At 37.7% G+C, this 22,025-nt stretch overlaps 1 protein-coding gene across 3 annotated transcripts in view; it reads right to left on the bottom strand.

The window, feature by feature from the left end:
- Positions 1 to 8,799: 8,799 nt before the first annotated feature.
- CSRNP3 (cysteine and serine rich nuclear protein 3) overlaps positions 8,800 to 22,025 on the bottom strand; it is a 210,754-nt gene continuing 197,528 nt past the window's right edge. For all 3 annotated transcript variants that reach the window (XM_005573356.5, XM_065525597.2, XM_005573359.5), the window contains 2 exons: positions 12,616 to 12,912; positions 8,800 to 10,537 (listed from right to left, as the gene is read on the bottom strand). In XM_005573356.5, the coding sequence (XP_005573413.3) occupies positions 9,485 to 10,537; positions 12,616 to 12,912 (1,350 nt within the window). In that variant the 3' untranslated portion in view covers positions 8,800 to 9,484. The remainder of the gene's footprint in view (positions 10,538 to 12,615; positions 12,913 to 22,025) is intronic.

Raw genomic sequence — 22,025 nt, 5'->3', positions numbered from 1 at the left:
AAGACTTAAAAATGCTTATTTGTTATATATATATACACACTGCAATAAAAAGCCACAATAAATACACGAATTTCCATGTCATTCATAATAAATACTGAAAATATAAATACAGAAGACTACAGCTAATATGAATAAATTATTACAACATAAGGTCCAGGTTAAGTTCTGTTGAATATTATTGTAGCTTATTTTATATACCCTTTGGCATTTTTGATGTTATAACTTACACACAAGAGAAATCAATCTAGAAACTGTGCGACATACAACATGACATCTTAGTGTAACATGACTGTATGTGTGGACTGGAGTTGATTTTCCTCCCTTTCAACCGTTTTAAGTCATTAGATTGAACATAACTAATAAATATCTATTGAAGTACTGTTGATATTGAATGAAAGTAACAATAAAAATCAGCTGAAAGATAAAACTAACCACAACATCACAAAATACAGTTCAGTGGCTTTTCTGAGTTTTTAAAGTTACTTTTTTTTTTTGCCAGCAACAAACAAAAAATAAGGAAACAAATATTCTCAAAAGACTTCCCTTGTGTAAGGACCATTCCCAGTATCTGAATGGTTCAACACAGACTGAAGGATAATACCCAAGTCCTTTGGATCATTTGATCTACCAATACATTCAGCTCACTAGATTCCACCAGAATTTGCAAATGTACCAAATTTCTATGGCAGTTGGAAAGTGAGACATAGTTGATGTCTAAAACTATGATCAAGATGAAGACGCTGCAAAAAGTGACATATGTCTATGCAACCAATTATACATATTTTAAAAATGGGAAACATGTATTTTTGACAAATGTCAAATGATCTATCAAATTGATATACCCTGTGACACTGAGGGAAACACACTGAAAGAACAAAGTGCCATTTTCTGCATAAACAGGCATTAACCAGTACATATGTATTAATAGTTCTATCTTAAGAGGCTATTACACCAGAAATTCAATAAACTAAAAATAAAGCAGATCAACTTTACTAAGACACAATAAAGGCTGAGGTTCTTAGGAACAGAGCTGTAATCTACAGGTTTATTTTTATTTTTATTTTTTTACTATTTCTGTACTGTAAATTTCTAGCATTTATTATACATCAAACACTTTTGAAACATGTTTCACAAACTATGCCTCAGACTTATTTCCATAGAGGTGCCTAGAGTCAATTAAAACATGGGCCAAATTTTATTCACCATTCTTTACATGATCATTCTAGAGCATTAGCCTTTTTTTTTTTTTTTTTAAATAAAAAGGGTCATTTCCCCCTAGCGTTATTTGTGGGGAGTAACCACACTGATGTGGCTGTCATTTCACAAGAGCGTCCGAGTTGGGGAGATATGCAGCTGTACCAAGATTGAAAAAAATCCCATGGAGAAACGAAACATTGATTTCAGGGGTGCTCCTCATCTTCCGGTGAGTTCTGACTCTGAGTTGGGTGTCAACTCTGAGCAGACAAAAAAGGCTCTGAAAGCTCCAGGGAGTGCTTGAATCAACTGATGTAACCAGAAAAATCACCATTCTCCAGGACTCCTCCTTCGTTTTCAGGCCTTGTCAAGAAGACAAATTTTTAAATCATTTTCCTGACCCCTGAGAAAGCAAGAAGCCATTGTTTAAATAACACAGGGACAAAGGCTGGGATCAAATGGTGGCTGTGTAAATCTCTACAGTTTTTATTTATTTTATTTATTTTATTCCATCAGACTCTTCACAACTACTCCTATCTCCCCCAGGAGGAGTGGAAAAACTTTGGATTCTTATTTGCCATTTTAAGCCAAGGACAGATTAATGAGAAGGTCATTACTTAGAAGTAAGAATGTAGAAAATGCTTACTTTTGTAATTGTAACTTCTGAGAAAATGGAACAGTTTAAAAGTCAAGTCATTTGATCCTAGTTCTGATGTTTGTCACTGGGGATCTGAAACAGTCACTTTTCCTGACATTACCTACTGACATAAGAGCAATCACAAAAACAAACAACAACAACTTTATGAAAACCTAATACAGCCATATTTGTCAAAAGCTGGTCATGTTACTGACCATTGTCTCTGAATCCGTGTCTTTCTTTAAAAATCTGATTTCTTAGGAGAGTTATGGAACTATCACGCAGTAGTAATGTAATAATTACCAAATGTAGGGGGAAACCCAGCTTCCCTTGAATCCCCTAGTACAATGGCCCAAATCACCACAACTGTTGCCAGGTGCCTAACCCTCAAAGACTGGCCAAGATATTTTCTTATTGTGAGAAAACCTAAGAGAGCTGAATTGTGTTGCCAAGGAAACTGCCTTCCCTAGAGATGTTAAGAATAGATGGCGATCTCTCCTGTTGGGCATGCCTGAGTGACAGTCCTCCCTGGCGGTAGATCGATGAGCCATATGACCTCTGGAGATCCCCCCTAGTTTCAGGACCATAAAATTTGAAGAATACAGAAGAATCTCAAACTTTCCATTATTCACACATAGTTGGCCATTGTGAGTATCTTTGAAAAGATTAAACAATTCTGAGATCCCCATTTGGCATGACTAGTGCCAAATGAATCAGGGTTCAGATGGTAACCCATGGCAGTGTGCTCTATTTGTTTGAGATACAAATGAAATGACTTTGCCAACTATTACATCTTAAAAATCAGTCACCTTCAGGTATCATTTGGATACCATTAAACAACTCAAGGACCAACACTAAATAAATTAAAAACAAAACAAAATAACTACCACCACCAGGCAACAAGTTCCTAGGTTAGATATTTAGGTTTTTCCATTTTAGGGTAATTGAGATTTGGATTTTAGTTTTCTCTTCTCTTTTTTATTAAATAAAGTTGCAATAATGTATATAGATCTTTAAATTTGTTTTAAAGATGGGTGGCTTTTTTAATGGGTAAGGAAAAAAGCTTGGTGACCACATGAAAAGGAGGAGCAAAACAAAATTGGATACGATGTACTACAAAGGTAGAAATTTCAAACTCCTTTTCCATAGGTCCCCTATGTAGGGACAACAGCAAAACCATTATTAGGAAGCCATGCCCCTGACAAGAAGGGCAGAGGGTAGTAGCCTTATCCAGTGTGTCTCTGGTAATACAAGTACCTAGATAAATTTAAAACAGACATCTTCTAAGTCATTTTTCTTCAAAATACTCATTAATAAATACCTTTTAAGATAATCCCAAGACAGATAAAAATATTGGGAGAAAACCAAAAGAGAAAGGAAAGAGATACTCCAACAAAGAAGCTATTCTAAAGTTACAACTAAAACTGTTCAATCAGGTCACATAAATTAACTTAGGCAATTGCAAGGCTAATTTCTACCATAAATTTGTTTCCTTCTAACTCTAATCAATATATGTTATCTTAAAAATATTTAAATGGCCTCACATGTCACTAAAATGAGTTAATGAATGAACTTAACTATCACCGTGGCAATGATAAAGAGAGGAATTACATCATTAGCATTCTGAATACAAATGTTGTCCAAAATAAATTCTATCACATTCCTTTGAAATTTTAGTCCTGCCAGAAACTTTTATGAGAGATGACATAAGATGACACAGTGAAGTTGACAGTTCTTGAATTATAAGCCAATGCAAAGGATCAAATTTATAAAAGCAATTACCCTGTATAGTGATATATTTATCACAAGTAAAAGAAAGTAGTCACCAACGTGACTTATATCTTTGAAATGACTTCATTTCCCATGGATACAACAAGTATCTGTATTTACTAAAATTCCAGGCTAGATGTGAATATTTTAAAAATCCACATATAAAAGTGAACTGAAACATATTGGTTTAGGCTTTGAATCGCATCATATTCACTCTCCTGGTTCCCATCATTCTATTGGCATTACCACTCTCAGCATAGGAAACCCAAGGCAACACAGACTTAGACCAGTCTGAGAACTGATCACCAGGTAAAACACAGGTCACATCAAATGTTTCAGCTTGAATTTCTGGAAAAAAAGAATAAAACAAAACACCTGCATTGTTTAGGAAGGGGGTCTCACGGTCCAGTTTGAAAAAGCCAAGAAAGGAGTCAAATAAAATTTAGAAGTGACTGTCTCAAGGACTCACATAGAATATCTAGATTTGGTAGGTAAAATGTTAAAAAGAAGAGCTTTTTTAAATGTCTGCACTTTTTACTTTTGACAATCATGAAAGTCATTGATCAGTTATTATAATATAAAATGTGTTTATATTTTTTAACAAAATAGTTTCTTTCGAATGCTGTAGGTGTGTGTTTTCATTTTCTAAAGCATCAAATGACTTATAGACAGTAAAAATGTAATTGATATGAATGTTGGTCAGCAGAAGTGAGCACCAACTGGGCTGAAAGGGTGTCCACATTGTAGCTGCCCCTTCTAGGTTTGGGGCTGTCGTTTGTAACTCTAGTCTGTATGGTGTAATAAGATCTAGCTTAGCTCTGCTGAGCATTTAAAAAAAAATAATTCCTAGAAGACACCACCACTTATTAACTTTCATTGCACCCTCACTTCCACTCTAATACTTCCGTAATTCTAGTGGGTATTTAAATTGTTGATATTCAATTAAATCAATCAAATTCTTTACTGCTGTAGAAAACATCTATTTTCTGCACAATTATATATGGTGCAAAGTTACAGCACTTTGGCTTAGGCATTTTTGTTATTCCAGCACTAGTTAGCAGATTTCAGAAAAAGTAATGCAATCAGAAGCTGAAAATTCATATTAGACCTAAGAGTAATCAAGCCTTTAAACGCTGGGTTTTGGTTGTGATAAGAATACAACCAACAGTTCCAATTTAAAATTACAGACAAGTCTTGCCTTCGAAAGCACAAAGGTGCTTCCCATTTAAGCTTGGTATTTAATACACCGGCTACAATGGCACTGCAAATTGTCTTCAAGAGAATGAGGAGCAGAGATGCCATTTTAAAGAGAAATATTGAGTTATATTTGGAGAAATAGAAGGTTTCATGACACCTTTTAAAAAGGCAGTCTCCTTTTGGTTTCTGAGAATACAAATTTTCCACCTGCTAATTTGATGGTTTGTAACTCCAGCTGAAAGTGACAGAGTCTAATGACCTCTCTGTTTTCCACCTGCTGCAAATTGATGTCTTTGGAATTTGGAACAGGATTTTGCTATTTTGATAGGATTTTTTTATAAATAGAAGTAAGAGTGATTGTGTTCCACACTGTTGTCTTAAAAGTTTCCTGAAATGTTTCCTGGGTATGCATGAGTCAAATCCTCCTTGAAACTGTCTGATAGGAGTTTGCTGGTGTAAATTTAGCATCACTTATATAGTTCTAACATTGAAGAAGCAATTAATCACAAATTTCTTTTCATTTGATTCAGTCCTAGCTGGGTCCAGATTTAATTCATACATTTCAGATGGAGGGAGAGAGATGAAGGAAGATCCAGTGAGTTCTATTAATTTAGGAAAAGGAAGTTTCTTTTGGTTGCAGCTCACATATAATTAGACAAGAACTGTTGTCAATTTTTCTAATATCACTTGATAAAATCACATATTAAGAGGATTTGAGAAAGCTTGATTATTTCATGTCACCCTTCATTAACATTATCCATTAGAATTTGTAGTGTTCCCCTCTTTTTACTACCCAAGACAATTGTTCTAACTCAGCATGTGTTCTGTAGGTATTTGTTGAAAGAAAGAATTGATACTTAATAAATTTTGAATATAAAGACTAAAGAGTTATAAACTTGTGCAACAATATCAAAAATTGAAATAAAAGAAATAGTGATTAGCAAGTTATAGAAAGTAAATCATAGTATGTTTTCCTGTTTAATGGTAATCATATCAAAATTTTGCCTAGAAGCCATCTATTAGAGTGTAAAATTTTAACATTAACATAACACTTAACGATCTCTTTGCTTCTTGATTAATTTGTAACTAGTATTTTTGCAACCCATAGTTTCTTTTGTGGGGGAGGGATTCAGGGAGTATTGCAGGGCCATATATAATTGTGAAGATTTTAATCCTTCTAAGAAACATGAGTTTCACATTTTACATGTGGCTGTCACATTGGGAAAATGGTTTTATCACAAAGAAATGATGGGCTTTCAAAAAGTAACTATATTATTCAATCAACCAAAAGACATGCGACAAATGAATTTTACCCGTGTCTTAATAATTAATGATCAAGAGATAAGGGGGAAAACTTAAGTAAATCTCTTTCATTGACTTCTTTCTCCCAAAGGAAATTGGGAATGACAAAAGAGATGTAAGCTGCTTCAGCCACTTGACTTTCAAATAAATTTGGCCAGGATTATAACTGGGAATTAAGTCTCATTTAAAGGTATAGGACTGGTACTAGAACAGCCAGGACCGGAGCATGAAGCTTTGCAATTGATAGTGAATGACTAAAAAGTTGTGTGTCAAAAAAGACTACAGTTTGGCTACATATACTATGGGGGCAATACAACAGCTGCAGGTCAGGTTATTGTGTCTTGGCATAAAGATCTTAAGTATTCCAACTGGCTGTATGTAGCTTGATCCCCATTTTAAAAAGCTTAGAAGGACTATAGCACTTTCCTGGCATGTGGGCAGTTCTTTGTTGAACAGAACGGCTATTAATGGAAAAAAAAAAGTCAGATGGAACAGTGTGCTCTCTCAGCTTTTCTGGGAAAGGAACTAACAATGAAATGATTCCATCATAAGTATGTTTGCAACTTTGACCTGATATTTTCAAACTACCGCTTTACCAATTATCCTCTTTTTTAAACCACATTTTTTTAGATCATAAAGCCCAACCAGATTCTGGGGTGAGAAAAACTCAATACTTACTACTGGCCATTGCCTGAAATCTGTCATTCTATAAGTGTGTGATATGCATATATTTTGTATGTGTGTGCATGTGTATGTGTTAGATATATGGGAGAGTTTTAATAAGTAGCCTGTGTATGTGGTTTGTGGGAGATGTTTACAGGTTAGTCAGGTATATGAAAAGTTGGAATAAAAGCTGTCATGATCAGAAGGTTAATTCGTCTCACAGGGCAGTGACTTTCTACCCCAGATGAATGGATAGGGGAAAAAGCCCTGTGTTTTCTTAAGCATCCTTTTGGAAACAAAGCTAGAAAACAAAGACCTAGCCACCAATAAAAAAGTAGGCTTCATATTGTCTTAGGAAAATAAAGCTGAACTAAAATTAAAATATCTCTTTTCAGAAACTGGACTGTCATTCTACCCTTCAGCTTTGCTAAGGCCGGAGCTGGCTCTTCCCCACTCTCCCACACTCTGTGTTCCAAGAATAACCTCAGAGTACTTCACAAGCAGATCCTTCAAGAGCTTGTAATGGTCCAGCAAATACAGTACACATGATCCTTTCATGTGCTTGAAGGAAGGAACAATAGCCTCTTGTCATTTTCTCTTTGGGCCTGTGCTCTTTCGATTGTATCAGTAGGAGTAAAATTCTGGAGATTAAGCACTAAAAACTGTCACTTTGTAGACAACATGGGATATATATATATATATATATATATATACACACACACACACACACATATACATATATATATATATATTTGAGATTTCAACAAGTCCTAATTCTGATTAGCCCAAAGGGCCAATCATTCAAAAGGAACAACCCTGCTCTCATTACTGCAACCTACATAAAGACCAACCCAAAGCTCTTTTAATGTTAATATTAATGGTTATAAATTTGGCCCAAAGGAGGGGGCAAGAGAAGGGGCAGAAACCAACTGCACAGTGGAAAAGCTGCCAAGTAAACATTTTTTTCCCCAAAACAAATTTTAGTAGAAACTTTTTCCATTGGAGGACTTTCTCTAGATCAAGCATTTTTAAGTTCAATTAAATAAAATATTTTTTTAGAAATTGAGATCTACAATATATTTATATCCATAATTCTAAACACCCAAGTCTAAAAGACATAAAAAATAAGTAGCGATGCAGTCACTGAATAGCAAGGCATGTCCACATTTCAAATAGTTATAAAACATGTGAAGTGATATAACAATAGAAGGTCAAAAATGTGAAACAGGTTTAGCATAGTCATATTGCGTTGGAAAAAAAAAAAGGTAGAATTACACTATTTAGTTACCTAAATTAATTTACAGGGAAACGGGATCCTAGAAGTCCTCCGACGAACCAAGTGCAGATAATCTAAAGGTGGGGAGTGCATGTTTTATTTCTATCTGTTCTCTTTAATAAGAGAATGTGAGGTAATTAGAAAGTATGCAATGCATTCTGGACTGTTCTGCTAGTTGTCCCAAGCAAGACAAATAGAAATGCTTCAGAAAAGAAAGGCCTAGTTGAGTATTTGGGTAGAGGCCCCCCTTCAATCAGCTAGTCACTAAGTGGAAATCTCATTAGACACTGATTTTGTAGAGATGGATTGATCACGCTGGAGAAAAGGCTGGTTGCTGAGGTCGTGTCTCTTCCATGTTTCCTCAGCCTCCTCTGCATTTACTGAGTTAGGTCCTCAGAGTGACGAAGGAAAATAGGTTATTTTCCCTTCATAAGTATCATTGGATGATTCCTCTATATTAATTATATGAACCTTATAATAGTTAAAGATCTTTTTAATTAAAAAAAAATTTTTTCATCTCAAAGAGTTCTCAGTCCCCAACCCACACGAGGTACCGTGAAGGGGCACTAAAGTGCATTTTGATGTAGGGGGTAGAGCTTAAAGGTGCTGTCCAAGCTAAGAACCAAGATGATGCTGTTTAAAAAAGAAAGGCAATTCCTTCTACCTCCATCTCTGGAGTCAGCTGAGGGAGGACAGTGAACTAGACTCTCCCCAGAGGATTGTCCTAACTCTTAACTTTAGAGAAAACTGTGTAAGGACCTGCACATATAGAATCATTTATTTGTCCAAAATAGCAAAAATAGGCCTATTTCACCCTTAAGAATTTGCAAATCTGATCAGTCATGATCATAAAAATGTGAATGGATTCCAGATGCAATCCATGTGGGCATGCTCTGTGGAACTAGCTATGCATCTTCAGCTTGAATGAACATGCGGCTGTTCATTTTCATCAAAACATGACTTCTAAACTACCATAAATAAAATACACATGGAACAATTAAATCTTTTTCTTACAATAATTACTTTTACATTAAAAAGTCACCATTATCTTCAGATATATCGAAAATTAGGACTCTAAATCTTATTATTTCCCAGCCTTAGTTAACAATCTTGCACAGGCCCGATAATCCAAAATTTGGAGCTCTGATCTACACAGATTGGCAGGTTTCACACAGTTTGACAGGTAGGCAACTGTGAGATATGCATTTTAAAATTTAGCATTTTCTATCAAAACAGTCTGAAATCTTTTAAAATCCCTACAGAGACTGTATTTGTGCAATGCCACAGTCATGTGGCTAGAAAGGAAAAAACAAAATACAGTCTGGAGGATTAACCATCGTCCAAGTTTTCTTGGTCTTCAGTTTAAACAATGATGAGCCCAGGAAATCCAATTAAATACAGTGCCTTAAATAGGAGAAGAGTTGGTCCTAGAATAATTTAAGCTACTAAACAGGGACTGTCTCAACCACGGGTGATTTGATGCACTCTTCATGCAATATGCTCTTTTCTGCAAGGCTCAAAGAATTTTCAGCAGGATGCTCTGAAATGTGACTGTCACCATTCAATGTAGAGACAAACCCTTCCTGGGAGGGGCCTTTCAAGTATGAGTGAAATTCCACTTGAGGGTGACTGGACCTGTGTTCGGGATATAAACTATTGCAGGGCACACCGCTATCATTTTCGGAAGAGGAGCAGCAAACGATTACAGAGGGGTTGGCAGCTGGGTAGTGGGAGGCACCATAGGCCTCTTCTGCTTGTCGGGCATAGTCAACGAATTGCTCCGGGGTCATGGTGTAAGGCACCAGCGAAAGGGTACCGTTTTTGACAGTGTCTCTTTCAGAATAGTTCTCAGAGATCTGATTTGGAGTTCCTGGAATGTGGCTATCTATTTGGTAATACAGAGTTGAAGAGTTGGCATAAAAAGAAGCATTCTTTGCGTGGCTTTCGTGAACGGCAGTGCCATCAGAATAACAAAGAACCGAAGGAAGAGGGACAACTTCGGCATGGGTGCCTAAACCTTCCACGAAGCCATCTCCTTTGTCATCATCGTCATCCTCCTCCTCCTCTTCCTCTTCTTCTTCCTCCTCCTCCTCGTCTGACTCACTAGGTGCCAAGCTTTGCGTGCTAGAATCTGTGACTCCACTGCAAAAGCTGCTCCCATCCTCCTCTTCTTCCTCCTCCTCTCCTTGGCAATCTAATTCTTCAGCCGACTGCAGGTGCAGCACTGCAGCCTGGGGTTCAGTTTCAATCTCAAAACCGTCTGCGATTGAATATTCTACGGAGTGAGCGACAGGGCCCATGGAACTACTGTGAGCACTTATCTCACTGTGGCAGCCATTCAGTGTGGGGATTTGCTGCTCTCGGTTTTTCTCCAGTTCAAGTTTCATTATTGTGTGCAAAAAGTGAGTCCGAACACGGATAGGATTAAATTCAATTCTACCTGCTGTGTTACTACATCCTTCTTTAGTGCAGCCGCACGGGAAAGACATACGATCCACCTTGGAAGGAAGAGCACAGATTAGCACCATGGAACTATTACAAACCCGGTAAAAGCCCAGAACCTTTCAGCAACTTCTTTGAATTAAGTAATCCACTTAATTCCACGTATGCCAGAGCAAATGACAACCAAACTTCAAATAGAAATGAAAAGGGGAAAGTGAGGGCTTAAAACATAAGAGTTAACCGCTTTTTATACCTATATTCAAAATAAAAATGGGTTATGGGCATAAGTGTGTATTTTCAGTTCGCTGACCCACTCCATGGCTTTCTTCCCTTTTTGCTCTATTCCCCACTTTCCCTTCCCTCCATTTCTTTAATTTTGCTCCCATGTTTTCAATGCTCCTGTCTTTCCCCCAAGTTCCTTTTCTTTCTGCTGCATCCCAGCTCTTGTGCCTGATTTTAAACAAGCAAACTTACTGTACTCCTCTCCACATGCTATTAATCTAACATATATGATGTACCCCATGTTAACTTTTCCTTTTGCTTATTATAAACTTGCTTATCCCTTTGCTTATTATAAAATGGACTTACACGACTTAGCATCATGCACCCTCACAATGTGCTCTCGTTTGCTTACCTTCTCATTGTTTGGGGTGCTTGGTACATAGGTGCATGTGTGTGTACCATACTGCAGGGCTGCAATGGATATGCACATTCATGACTATGACTGGTGGACTCATGTGTTTAAGTCCTCAATCCCCCCTTCCCTCCCCATTCCATGAGATACAATCTTCTTGAGGGAAGGGCATGTACGTTTCATCAATATTCCAAAATGATTTTGGTCATTGGACACTGGAGATAGAGTGATTGGGTTCAACAAGTGTTGGACTGACCTCTTCACTCAGGTGAGAGGTGGAGTTCTGGACAATCCAAGGGTACTCATGAGAGATTTGCCAATTGTCTCAGATTCCACAGATTAATCTGTATGCAGACCAGAGTATAGGCAAGAGAAGAAAACTTGCTCTGTCACCTTATCCAGCCAGGGAATTTCCTATGCTAAAGAAGAATAGGCAGACTATTCTAATACAATCATCTTGGCCCCAGTAAAAAGTATAGTGGATATTAGAGCCAGAATTTGTATCTGTAATTTTTTATTCATGAATCTCTTTTCTGTGAATAAATCTTAAGCAACTGTTTAGCAGAGAGGCACTGCCCTCTTCTTTTGCCTACTTGAGTTGCTTTCCTTATTGAAAAAGCCAAGTTTCTACATAAAATAGTGACACTAATCATAGGGCAACAATGATGTTATAAATGAATGGGGACCAGGAAATTATCTGGTTGCCAATCATCAGGGTTTGGTAAACTTTTTATTTGCAGAAGTCAAAGGAGTAAGTATTTTACGCTTTGTGGCTCATATGAGCTCTGTGGCAAAACCACAATACTCAATTCTGCTGTAGGAGCAAGAAAGCAGTCATAGGCAATATGTAAAGAAAAAAAAAATGTGGCTGTGATCCAATAAAACTCAAAATCATGTGGCAAGGTTGGATTTGGCCTGTGAACTTACAGTGTGCCAACCCCTGGCCTAGTTCAGCTCCTTCATTTTAGAGATAAAGAAAGTAACCCAGAGGGTTTACCTAACTTGCCAATTTCATACAGTTGGCAAATAGCAAAGATGGGAGTACAATTTCGTTTTCCACAGTCTCAAGCTAGTAATCTTTCCACTAATCCAACCATCTTTAATCAATCATGACTTTGTATCCCATGGATGGATCAGAAAATACACACTCCAGTGTTAGGGATGTCATGATATCCTTCAATATTGGTAAAAAGCTGAAATAAGGTGATATAATACAAGAATCCACGATAAACTAATTTTAATTAACTTAGCTGCTACTTGGGTTGTCTTTCAAATTATATCTTATATGTATAAGCATTTTATGTATTCCCATGAATGTCCTTAAATTAGTCTTTCTCTCTTCGTGAATTATGTCTTTCTCTCTTCCTGAATTACATGTTTTGCCTTGCCACAACATTTTCTTTTACATGTGGGAAGCTTCATTATAGGTACCATGACTGCCTCCTTAGGGGGTGGTAGACAATGTTTTGTCTTTGGATGCCCTGAAATCTCAACCCTTACCTGGCACTTAATGCCAGCCAGGCTGCAGGTGCACGTGTCTGGATCACAGAACACTCGGCAGTCACAGCCACAGTCCTCTCGTGAGAGGCGGATGGCTCGGAGTTCATGCTTTTCCTCCACGTCAATCTTTTTCACTCCAGAGGCACGCAGCAGAGCTCTTCGTTTTTTTGTTGGCAAAGGTTGTAGAAAGAAGTACTCATCTACCTCTGTGTTGTCCAAGTCAATGTCATCATCAGAAATGTCATCCAGTGTAAGAGTGCTGGCTTCTTCTGATTCTACTGTGCCATTCTTAGTCATCTAAAAACACAAAGCAGCAAATAAGAGACTCATTAAGGGCAGGGTACAAAATCTCTATGTCTTTACTGGGTGAGAATGAACTGTTATATATCATCATGTCCCCCGTAATCAACAAGTGTTTGTTAGATCATTTTTTTTTAATCCTTAGGAGAAATCACAGAAGGAAAATAAAGGCATCAAAATGTTAGGTTTGTAAATGTACTGGTAACAGAAGACTGTTAATTGGAACTCATAACCTCCTAATGTTAGGAGCTACAGTTGTTGGAGCTTTTAGAGAGTGCCACGTGAAAAACACCAAAGGTTACAAATGCTCATTAGTGAAAGCTATCTTTAGACACAGTTCACGATGGGCACCTCCAATGATGGAATAAATGTGTCCTTGTTCAGAGGTAATAGCATCCTTGTGGAAGCCATCACCACCTAACTCAGCGAATATGTTGTCCTTGAAATAACAACTATCTTTTGAACTCCAGCAAAACCATGCACCAGGAAATAAAGGTGTGCTGCACTGTGCTACAGGGATTACAGATACAATTATTCTACAGAACATTCCAGGAATGAGGGCTTGATATAAAGTAATCAGTCAGGTCAGTGTGCTCTTAGTAAGACAAAGAACAGAGGGTAGGGCCCGCAAGGTCTCAGCAACCAGCAACTGAAATAATAAACTCTGCCCTCAGAGGAGTTCACACAAACCCTCACCCAAAACGGTACCTTCTGCATAATAGCTCATGTGGAAAGTGTCTCACACACCCGTGACTAGTCTGCTTCTATTTATATTTCTTCTCTAAATTAATCTCATCCATCAGTAAGCCCTGAATCAGTATTTCATTTCTTACTATTATATCATGTTATGTTTCCTTCATTAAAAAGCATTGAGAAAAAGAAGTTTTGTCTGAATATGAGCAAGATATCTATCCTGAGGAGCAGCATAGAATTAATGCAGAAACTCCATGAGAAAAATCATAGAAGTTCTAAATACAGAAGGAATTTTAATTCTTTCATATTTAAATTTATTACTTCCTAAAATTCATTAATTATAATTATTACTAAGCTTGGTGAGCTTAACAACAGTTCATCCATCACACAGTTAAAATACTTGCAACATCAGACATCATTGTCTCATCTTTACGGGAAAAAGTCTAAGATTTAGATAAGAAATTTTATTGGAAAAAACCCTCTAACTGGAAAACTCTGAATGTATTAAAAAACAAATAGAAGACTGGACTTTGCCCTCAAGCAGAGAAACTTCCACAGAGGAAATAACACAGTAGCAAGTGTATGTTAAATATATCACAAAGGCCAGGTGCAGTGGCTCACGCCTGTACTCCCAGCACTTTGGGAGTCCAAGGTGGACAGATCGCTTGAGGCTAAGAGTTCAAGACTAGCCTGGGCAACATGATGAAACCCCATCTCTATCAAAAAAACACAAAAATTAGCTGGGCATGGCGGGGGGTGCCTGTAGTCCCAGCTGCTTGGGAGGCTGAGATGCAAGGATCACTTGAGTCCGAGAGGTCGAGGCTGCAGCGAGCTATGATTGCACCACTGCATTCCAGCCTGAGTGGCAAAGTGAGATCCTAGAAGTATTTATATATATACATACTTTATAAGGTATAAATATATATATATATACTTCTGAATGTTTCAGAGCTAAAATCTGTGATCATGCAAAGGTACACATTCCTCTTTATTGGATTTTGTTTCTTGGTATAATACAACATTTATTTCCTTCCTTGGCATTTCTTTACATAGGTATTGTTTAAACTGTGATAGTCACTAGTAGGATGTCACGTTGACTGGTTGTGTTTATCATTTTTGTTAATTGTTATTTGTAACAAGCTGCATGTTTCTAGCTGTAAAGATCTGATTTTCTAATGAATTCAAGTGTATAATTGCCTAACATACACTCAATCCTCTGTGATAGGTAAAGCTGTAGTAACAGAAAGGAAATCTTCCCTTTTACATCTTACCACTGTATGGCACTTTGGTTTGTTTTCATTAATTCTTGGCTTGTCTCTGTGAACCTCAGCAAGCTCCTGACTCCTCAGCACATGAAGCACACTCAGGACTTGGGTAGCATGATTCCCTTTAACACTTCCTACTTAATCTCCATGTTCTGTAATATTTATGCTTACTTGTGCAGTTGGTAACATTACAACAAAAAAATCTCCATTTTATATCAACAGAGATTTTTATTTATTTACTTATTTATTTTGAGACAGAGTCTCTCTCTGTTTCCCAGGATGGAGTACATGGCGTGATCTCGGCTAGCTGCAACCTCAGTCTCCCAGGTTCGAGTGATTCTCCTGCCTCAGCCTCCTGAGTAGCTGGGATTACAGGCACCTGCCACCATACCCAACTAATTTTTGTATTTTTAGTAGAGATGGGGTTTCACCCTGTTGATCAGGCTGGTCTCGAACTCCTGACCTCAGGTGATCCACCTGCCTTGGCCTCCCAAAGTGCTGGGATTACAGGCACGAGCCACCTCTATTTTTTTAAATCATTGTTATCAGCCTAATTTTTTTAAATGATTGTTATCAGATAATATATGAAATCTAAAAGTCAACATGTAAGGTTTTAGCAAACATTTAAAAACATACCAAAATTTTCAGGGCAACATGAATAACCAATTGGCGCCTAAGAATTAAAAAACAAACAACCGTATCTCATATGAACTGCAGCTTCAGTTTACTCCAAATATAAGTGCCCTGAGAAATAAAATCTGCATCTCTTATTCCTTCATACTAAAATTATAATAAGGAATTTCATTTCAAAATAAAAATTTAATTAAGAATCTGGCCAGCTGCGGTGGCTCATGCCTGTAATCACAATACTTTGGGAGATGGAGGCAGGTGGATCACTTGAGGTCAGGAGTCGAGACCAGCCTAGGCAACATGGCAAAACCACATCTGTACTAAAAATACAAAAATTAGCCAGGCATGGAGGGGTATACCTGTAATCACAGCTACTCAGGTGGCTGAGGCATGAGAATCGCTTGAACCTGGGAGGCAAAGGTTGCAGTGAGCCGAGATCGCACCACTATACTACAGCCTGGGTGACAGAGTGATGCCCTGTCTCAAAAAAAAAAAAAAAAAAAAGAAAAGAAAAGAAAAGAAAATCTAAAAGAGCTACATACTCTATCACTCTTGCTCAGTAAACTATAAGTTTTCTAATCTAGATTTTCAAAATCTGACATTAACATTGAAGTGAGCTGATAGGGTTTTCTCTTCATCATCTCAATATCACCTCTATCATTTCTAATAAAGACTGGAGATACTCTAGCTTAGGCTGGTCACTGGCCTATCCTCTCCTCACAGTTTCTGGTTTGGTGTGTAGCCTTCGAGACATATTGCTAATCCCTGCTATCCCCCTGAAGTCCTTCCCCAGTCTTTTCCTCCAGTCTGTGCCCATTTGCTTCTTTAAAACCCAGGCCAAAACTACTGAGTTTAAGTGCTTCTTAAAATCAGAGCACTACATAGATTATTTCCAAATGCATTTTAGGGGAAAAAGTCAGTGAGCTCCCTAATTTTGTCCATCAACTCACATTGATTACCCTCTCAAGACCTAGTGCAAATAAATGGAGGCAGTCAGCCAGGACTGCCTCACTTACTCTTGCTGACTCCTTTCCTCCATGATGCATGATATGGTTTGGCTGTGTCTCCAACCAAATCTCATCTTGAATTGTAGCTCCCATAATTCCCACATGTTGTAGGAGGGACCCAGTAGGAAATAATTGAATCATGGGGGTGGTTTCTACCATACTTTTCTCACTATAGTGAATAAATCTCATGAGACCTGATGGTTTCATAAGGGGAAACCCTTTTAGCTTGGTTCTCATTCCCTAGTCACCTGCTGCCATGTAAGATGTGCCTTTCATGTTCTGCCATGATTGGGAGGCCTCCCCAGCCATGTAGAACTGTGAGTCCATTAAACCTCTTTTTCTTTATAAATTACCCAGTGTCAGGTATGTCTGCCAACAGCGTGAGAACAGACTAATACAGCAAATTGGTACTAGGAGTAGGGTGATGATGTAAAGATAACTGAAAATGTGGAAGCAACTTTGGAACTGGGTAAAAGGCAGCGGTTGGAACACTTTGGAGAGCTCAGAAGAAGACAAAAAAATGTGGGAAAGTTTGGAATTTCCTAGAGACTTGTTGAATGGCTTTGACCAAAATACTGATAGTGATATGGGCAATCAAGTTCAGGCTGAGGTGGTCTGAGATGAAGATGAGGAACCTGTTGGGAACTGGAGCAAAGGTGACTCTTGCTGTGCTTTAACAAAGAGACTGGTGGATTTTTTCCCCTGCTCTAGAGATATGTGGAACTTTGAACTTGAGAGAGATGATTTGGGTTATCTAGTGGAAGAAATTTCTAAGTGGCAAAACGTTCAAGACGAAGCAGAGCATAAAAGTTTGACAAATGTGCAGCCTGACAATGCAATAGAAGAGAAAAACCCATTTCCTGGGGAGAAATCAAGCCTGCCACAGAAATTTGCATAAGTAACAAAGAGCTGAATGTTAATCACCAAGATAATGGGGAAAATGTCTCTAGGGCATGTCAGAAACCTTCACAGCAGCCCATTCCATTACAGTCCCAGAGGTCTAGGAGGAAAAAATGGTTTCCTGGGCCTGGTCCAGGGTCCCCCTGCTATGTCCAGCCTAGGGACGTGGTGCCTTGTGTCTCAGCTGCTCCAGCCATGGCTAAAAGGGGTGAAGTTACAGTTCAAGGTGTGGCTTCAGAGGGTGCAAGCCCCAAGCCTTGACAGCTTCCATGTGCCTTTGTAAGATATGCCTTTGACCTTCTGCCGTGATTGAGAGGTCTCCCAGCCACATGGAACTGTGAGTTCATTAAACCTCTTTTTCTTTATAAATACAACCCATCTTCATTCACAGAGATATTCATTTTGTCCATTTTTCCTCTTGACATGATGCTACCATTAAATGTCTTTTTTTTCCTATCTCAAATAGAATCATTAAATGTTCAGACTTTAGTTAGTCAAATGCAACTTCCTTATTTCATGCATTAATGAAACTTAAATTAATTGTAACTTCTCTAAGACATACTTATAGAGCCCAATTTCCTGACTCCTCTTTCAGTATGCTTTTCTTTATATCTCACAGATAGATTACGAGTTTTCTATGGTACTCAAGACAAAGCTGGGAATTTAACATGGAATTAAACACAATGTGTCTAAAAGCTATTCTGTTGATAGGATAACCAGTACTTTCAAATGAAAGGTCTCTTCTCAAGTAGATAAAGTAGATACCGCCAATCTAGGATTTGGATTATTTCTCCTGCATTGTTTTCTTTTTCTTGTTTTTTTTTTTTTTTTTTTTTCAAAAAATTAATGTTGCCTCCCCAAGAGCTCAAAGCAAGTCTGCAAAAAATGTGATTTAAAGAGATTACCAAATAGCCTTGACCCTTAAACCTGTTTTTATTTCTGTGTTTTCTTGAGTGTGAAAGAAAGAGAAATTGCAGGTGGGGGTGAAAGAGAAGTGGTAGAAACAGATATGACATAATATTAATAACAGCTTTTGGATCTGTGTGCCAGGCACTGTTCTAAACACTTTACCTGCATTAGCTCATTTAGGATCATATACATCTCAAGAGGCAAATACGATCATTGTATTCATTTAACTGATGAGGAAAATGAGGCACAGGAATGTTAAATAATTTGCCCAAGATTGCAAGTAATGAGGATGTGCACCAAGTTACGATCCTACTACGTGACTCTACAGCTTGTGCTCTTAAAAGTAATAATAATTACTATATCTACTCTTTTAATACACTTGACATGTACTGAACAGTCTTTTATGATTATCTGGAATCAGACATTAGGTGTACTGGTGCACAACATACAGCCCTTGATCCCAGTGAACTGGAGTAAACAGACAAGGAGTCTAGCAATTTTAACCCAGTTCATAAGGATTTCCTAGCTTAGGGTGAACACAGGGCATTTGAGGGTTATGTAGGAGAGGCACCTACAGGTGGGTCTGGCAGTGGGGTGACGTGGGAAGACTTCAATATTCAAATCTGAAAATAGAGTAGCAGTTAAATGAACAGTGGTGACAGAAGGCATTCCATGCTGAGCAACAATAGTTTCAAAGGCCTGAGACAGGACAGGGTATGATACAGTCATTGACCTAAAAATTATCCAGATGATTGAACTTGTATGGGATCACTCCCTGTCTTGGTCCACAATTGAAGAGCTAAAAGTAGATAAATAGCAGTTATTCAGAGAGAAGTTCTTCTTTGCTATTTGGCGTAGCTAGTTTACAGGTGATGAATACTGACTTAATTTATGATTTGACTTAATCATCTTTATTTTATGTTTATCCTATCTCTGTATGCATATATCTATGTTGTACTGGAAGGATCTCCAGGTCAAGGCCCTTGTGTGTATATATGTGTGGGGTGGGCATGTGTGAGTGGGCATGCATGCACATGTTCCAATGATGACACTTTAAAGGGACTTAGTTCTTAAGCCACTGTGTAAACTTGTTCAGTCTCACTACAAATAAAACCACTATAACTTTTTTTTGACAGATGGAAACCAAACATCTTAATTTTGCAGATTTGTATGCACTGATAAACTATGAGAAAACCATTCCCAAAGCCCTACAGGATAAGTTATTTTGCCCATCTAAACACACCTGACGGATGGGACACATTACTGTCAGAATCAGTGGAGTTTTTCTCAGACAGCTTTGAGTCAAATATAGGGATCCCAAATAAAAATCAAGGCTCAACTTTTTGTTGTGTTTTTACCATATCATGTTGTGAATGAGTTCTTCCATAAATTTTAATGAGATAAAATTTTTGTTGCCATCAAGGACCCCAAAACACCTAATTCAATTCAACTAATAAAATGATTAGAAAAGGGAAACAATACTAAAAGTATAGATTGACTAAAATGCCAAGGCAAAACAAAATAAAACAAAAAAACAAAAATAAAAACACTTCTTTGTAGCACTTGAAAGGTACGTTTGCTAACAAAATTTTCTGGTCATTACTGAATTATTCACACGTGTGACAAAGAGCGATTTCCAGAAACAAGAATGTGAAAAACTACTTCAACTTCACAAACACTGATTACTGCATATTATAATAAAGATGATGTTGAAAATGACCTAAGCTGCCATATAGTAAATACTAGCCATTAAGGTCCATATTGCATATAAATTATCTCACCTAATTTGCATGACAATCTTATAAAGTAAATTTTTTTGTAGTTGAGAAAATTGAAGCTTAGAGAATACAATTTGCCAAAGGCTAGATAATAGCCAATTAGTGATGATGCTGAAGATCAAACTTAGGTTTATTTGATTCCAAAGCTTGAGCCATGCTTTCAAGACCAGTTGGAGTAAAAATTCTTATGAGCAATGGTAGAAAAATCGAACAAAAGGGGAAAAAAAGATAAGGTTGCAGTACACTCTAAGAGCTGATCTCAGTGCTGTGGGGCAAGAGACAAAAGAGCAGAACAAGCTTCCCTAGAAATAGTTCACTTAGAAATAAAAGATATGGGCCGGGTGTGGTGACTCATGCCTGTAATCCCAGCACTTTGGGAGGCTGAGGTGGGCGGATCGCAAGGTCAGGAGTTCAAGACTAGACTGGCCAACATGGTGAAATCCTGTCTCTACTAAAAATTCAAAAACTAGCCAGGAGTGGTGGCAGGCACCTTTAGTCCCAGCTACTTGGGAAGCTGAGGCAAGGGAATTGCTTGAATCCGGGAGGTGGAGGTTGCAGTGAGCTGAGATCACAGCACTGCACTCCAGCCTGGGCGACAGCGAGACTCCGTCTCAAAAAAAAAAAAAAAAAAAAAAAAGAGAGAAAGTATATGATTCAGACACAGAAAGCGAGAGGTCAGTAACGAAGACAACAGACAGCAAACCAAAATACAACATCTCACCAGTTAGTATTTCCTTTGGGTCCTACTTTGTGGGCATGTGGAGGTGGCCTTTCTAATGGAGATGACATCAGAAAAAGCTGATTGAAGCAGGTTGAGCTAATGTATTACTCTTTTGATTTTCTCACCTGACTTTTAACTTACTTATCCTGGCCTGAGAAATCTGTATAGCCTGTGGTCTAGTTTTGTAGTACTATATTAGCTTTGGTGATTGATTTACTGTTTATCTCCCCTATCATACTGTGAGCATGTTGAGAGCAGAGACGACATCTGTCTCATTTACCAGTATATCCTTTGCACCTTGATAATTACCAGTCCCATAGTAATTGATTAATACATCTTTAAAACGAATAAATGAATATTCTTAATCACTATGGCATATTTTAAGCACTATACTAGGTATGGGGGTTTATAGATGTACAACAGCTCTGCCACATCAGGAGGTTCCAGTCTGCTGGGGGAGATGAGCATGTAATAAATATGATATAATGCGGTAAGAGCACAAATATACGTGCAAGTTATTGACGTGGTGGGGAGGAAGAGAGAATAGACATGAAAAGGAAGGCTAGGTACAAAGTCACAAAGCAGAATTATTTACTTCCTATTCTGATTCCAGAGTCTTTTTCAAAAAGAAAAACCTTCAAACCAAAAATGCAAGAACAGGCATGTCAGGAAGGATTTAAAACAAAAAGGAGGTGAGGAGACAGTGAAAGAAGACTCAGCTGTTTTATGGAAGAATCTCCAGGCCCAGACAATTCATGCTTTCAGGCAATGAAAAAGCTTGAGGTTATGGTTGTGCAGCCTAACAGTTTTGAAGAGTCATAGAGAAAAGAATTAAAAGATAATCAAAGTGGGAATAATTTTTTTTTTTTTTAAAAAAAGCTAATTCTGGGTAACAATATTCTAGAAAAAAATATGTAAAAAGATGGTCTCTGTACATGTGACAAAACAAAAGCAGTAATTATTAGACTATTGCCTAATTTTACTATAGGGAAAGTGTCCACTTTTCAATTAAAATTCCACACAGAACCTTAATATATGGAAGATAAAAGTGAGAATGAGATCTGCATCTTGGGCTTTCTGCCCTGGCCCCTAATCTCAAACCCCATGGATTACAGTTGGAAAACCAGTGCTCTAGTCCTGAAAATTTCCTCTCTCTTTTCTTTTCTCTTCTTTCTTTATCTCTCTCTCCTTCCTTCCTTCCTCTCTT

Source organism: Macaca fascicularis, chromosome 12 (assembly GCF_037993035.2).
Source record: "Macaca fascicularis isolate 582-1 chromosome 12, T2T-MFA8v1.1".
Classification (NCBI taxonomy): domain Eukaryota; kingdom Metazoa; phylum Chordata; class Mammalia; order Primates; family Cercopithecidae; genus Macaca; species Macaca fascicularis.
Note: the sequence above shows the minus strand (reverse complement) of the source record. Positions and strands in the feature narration are given on the sequence as shown.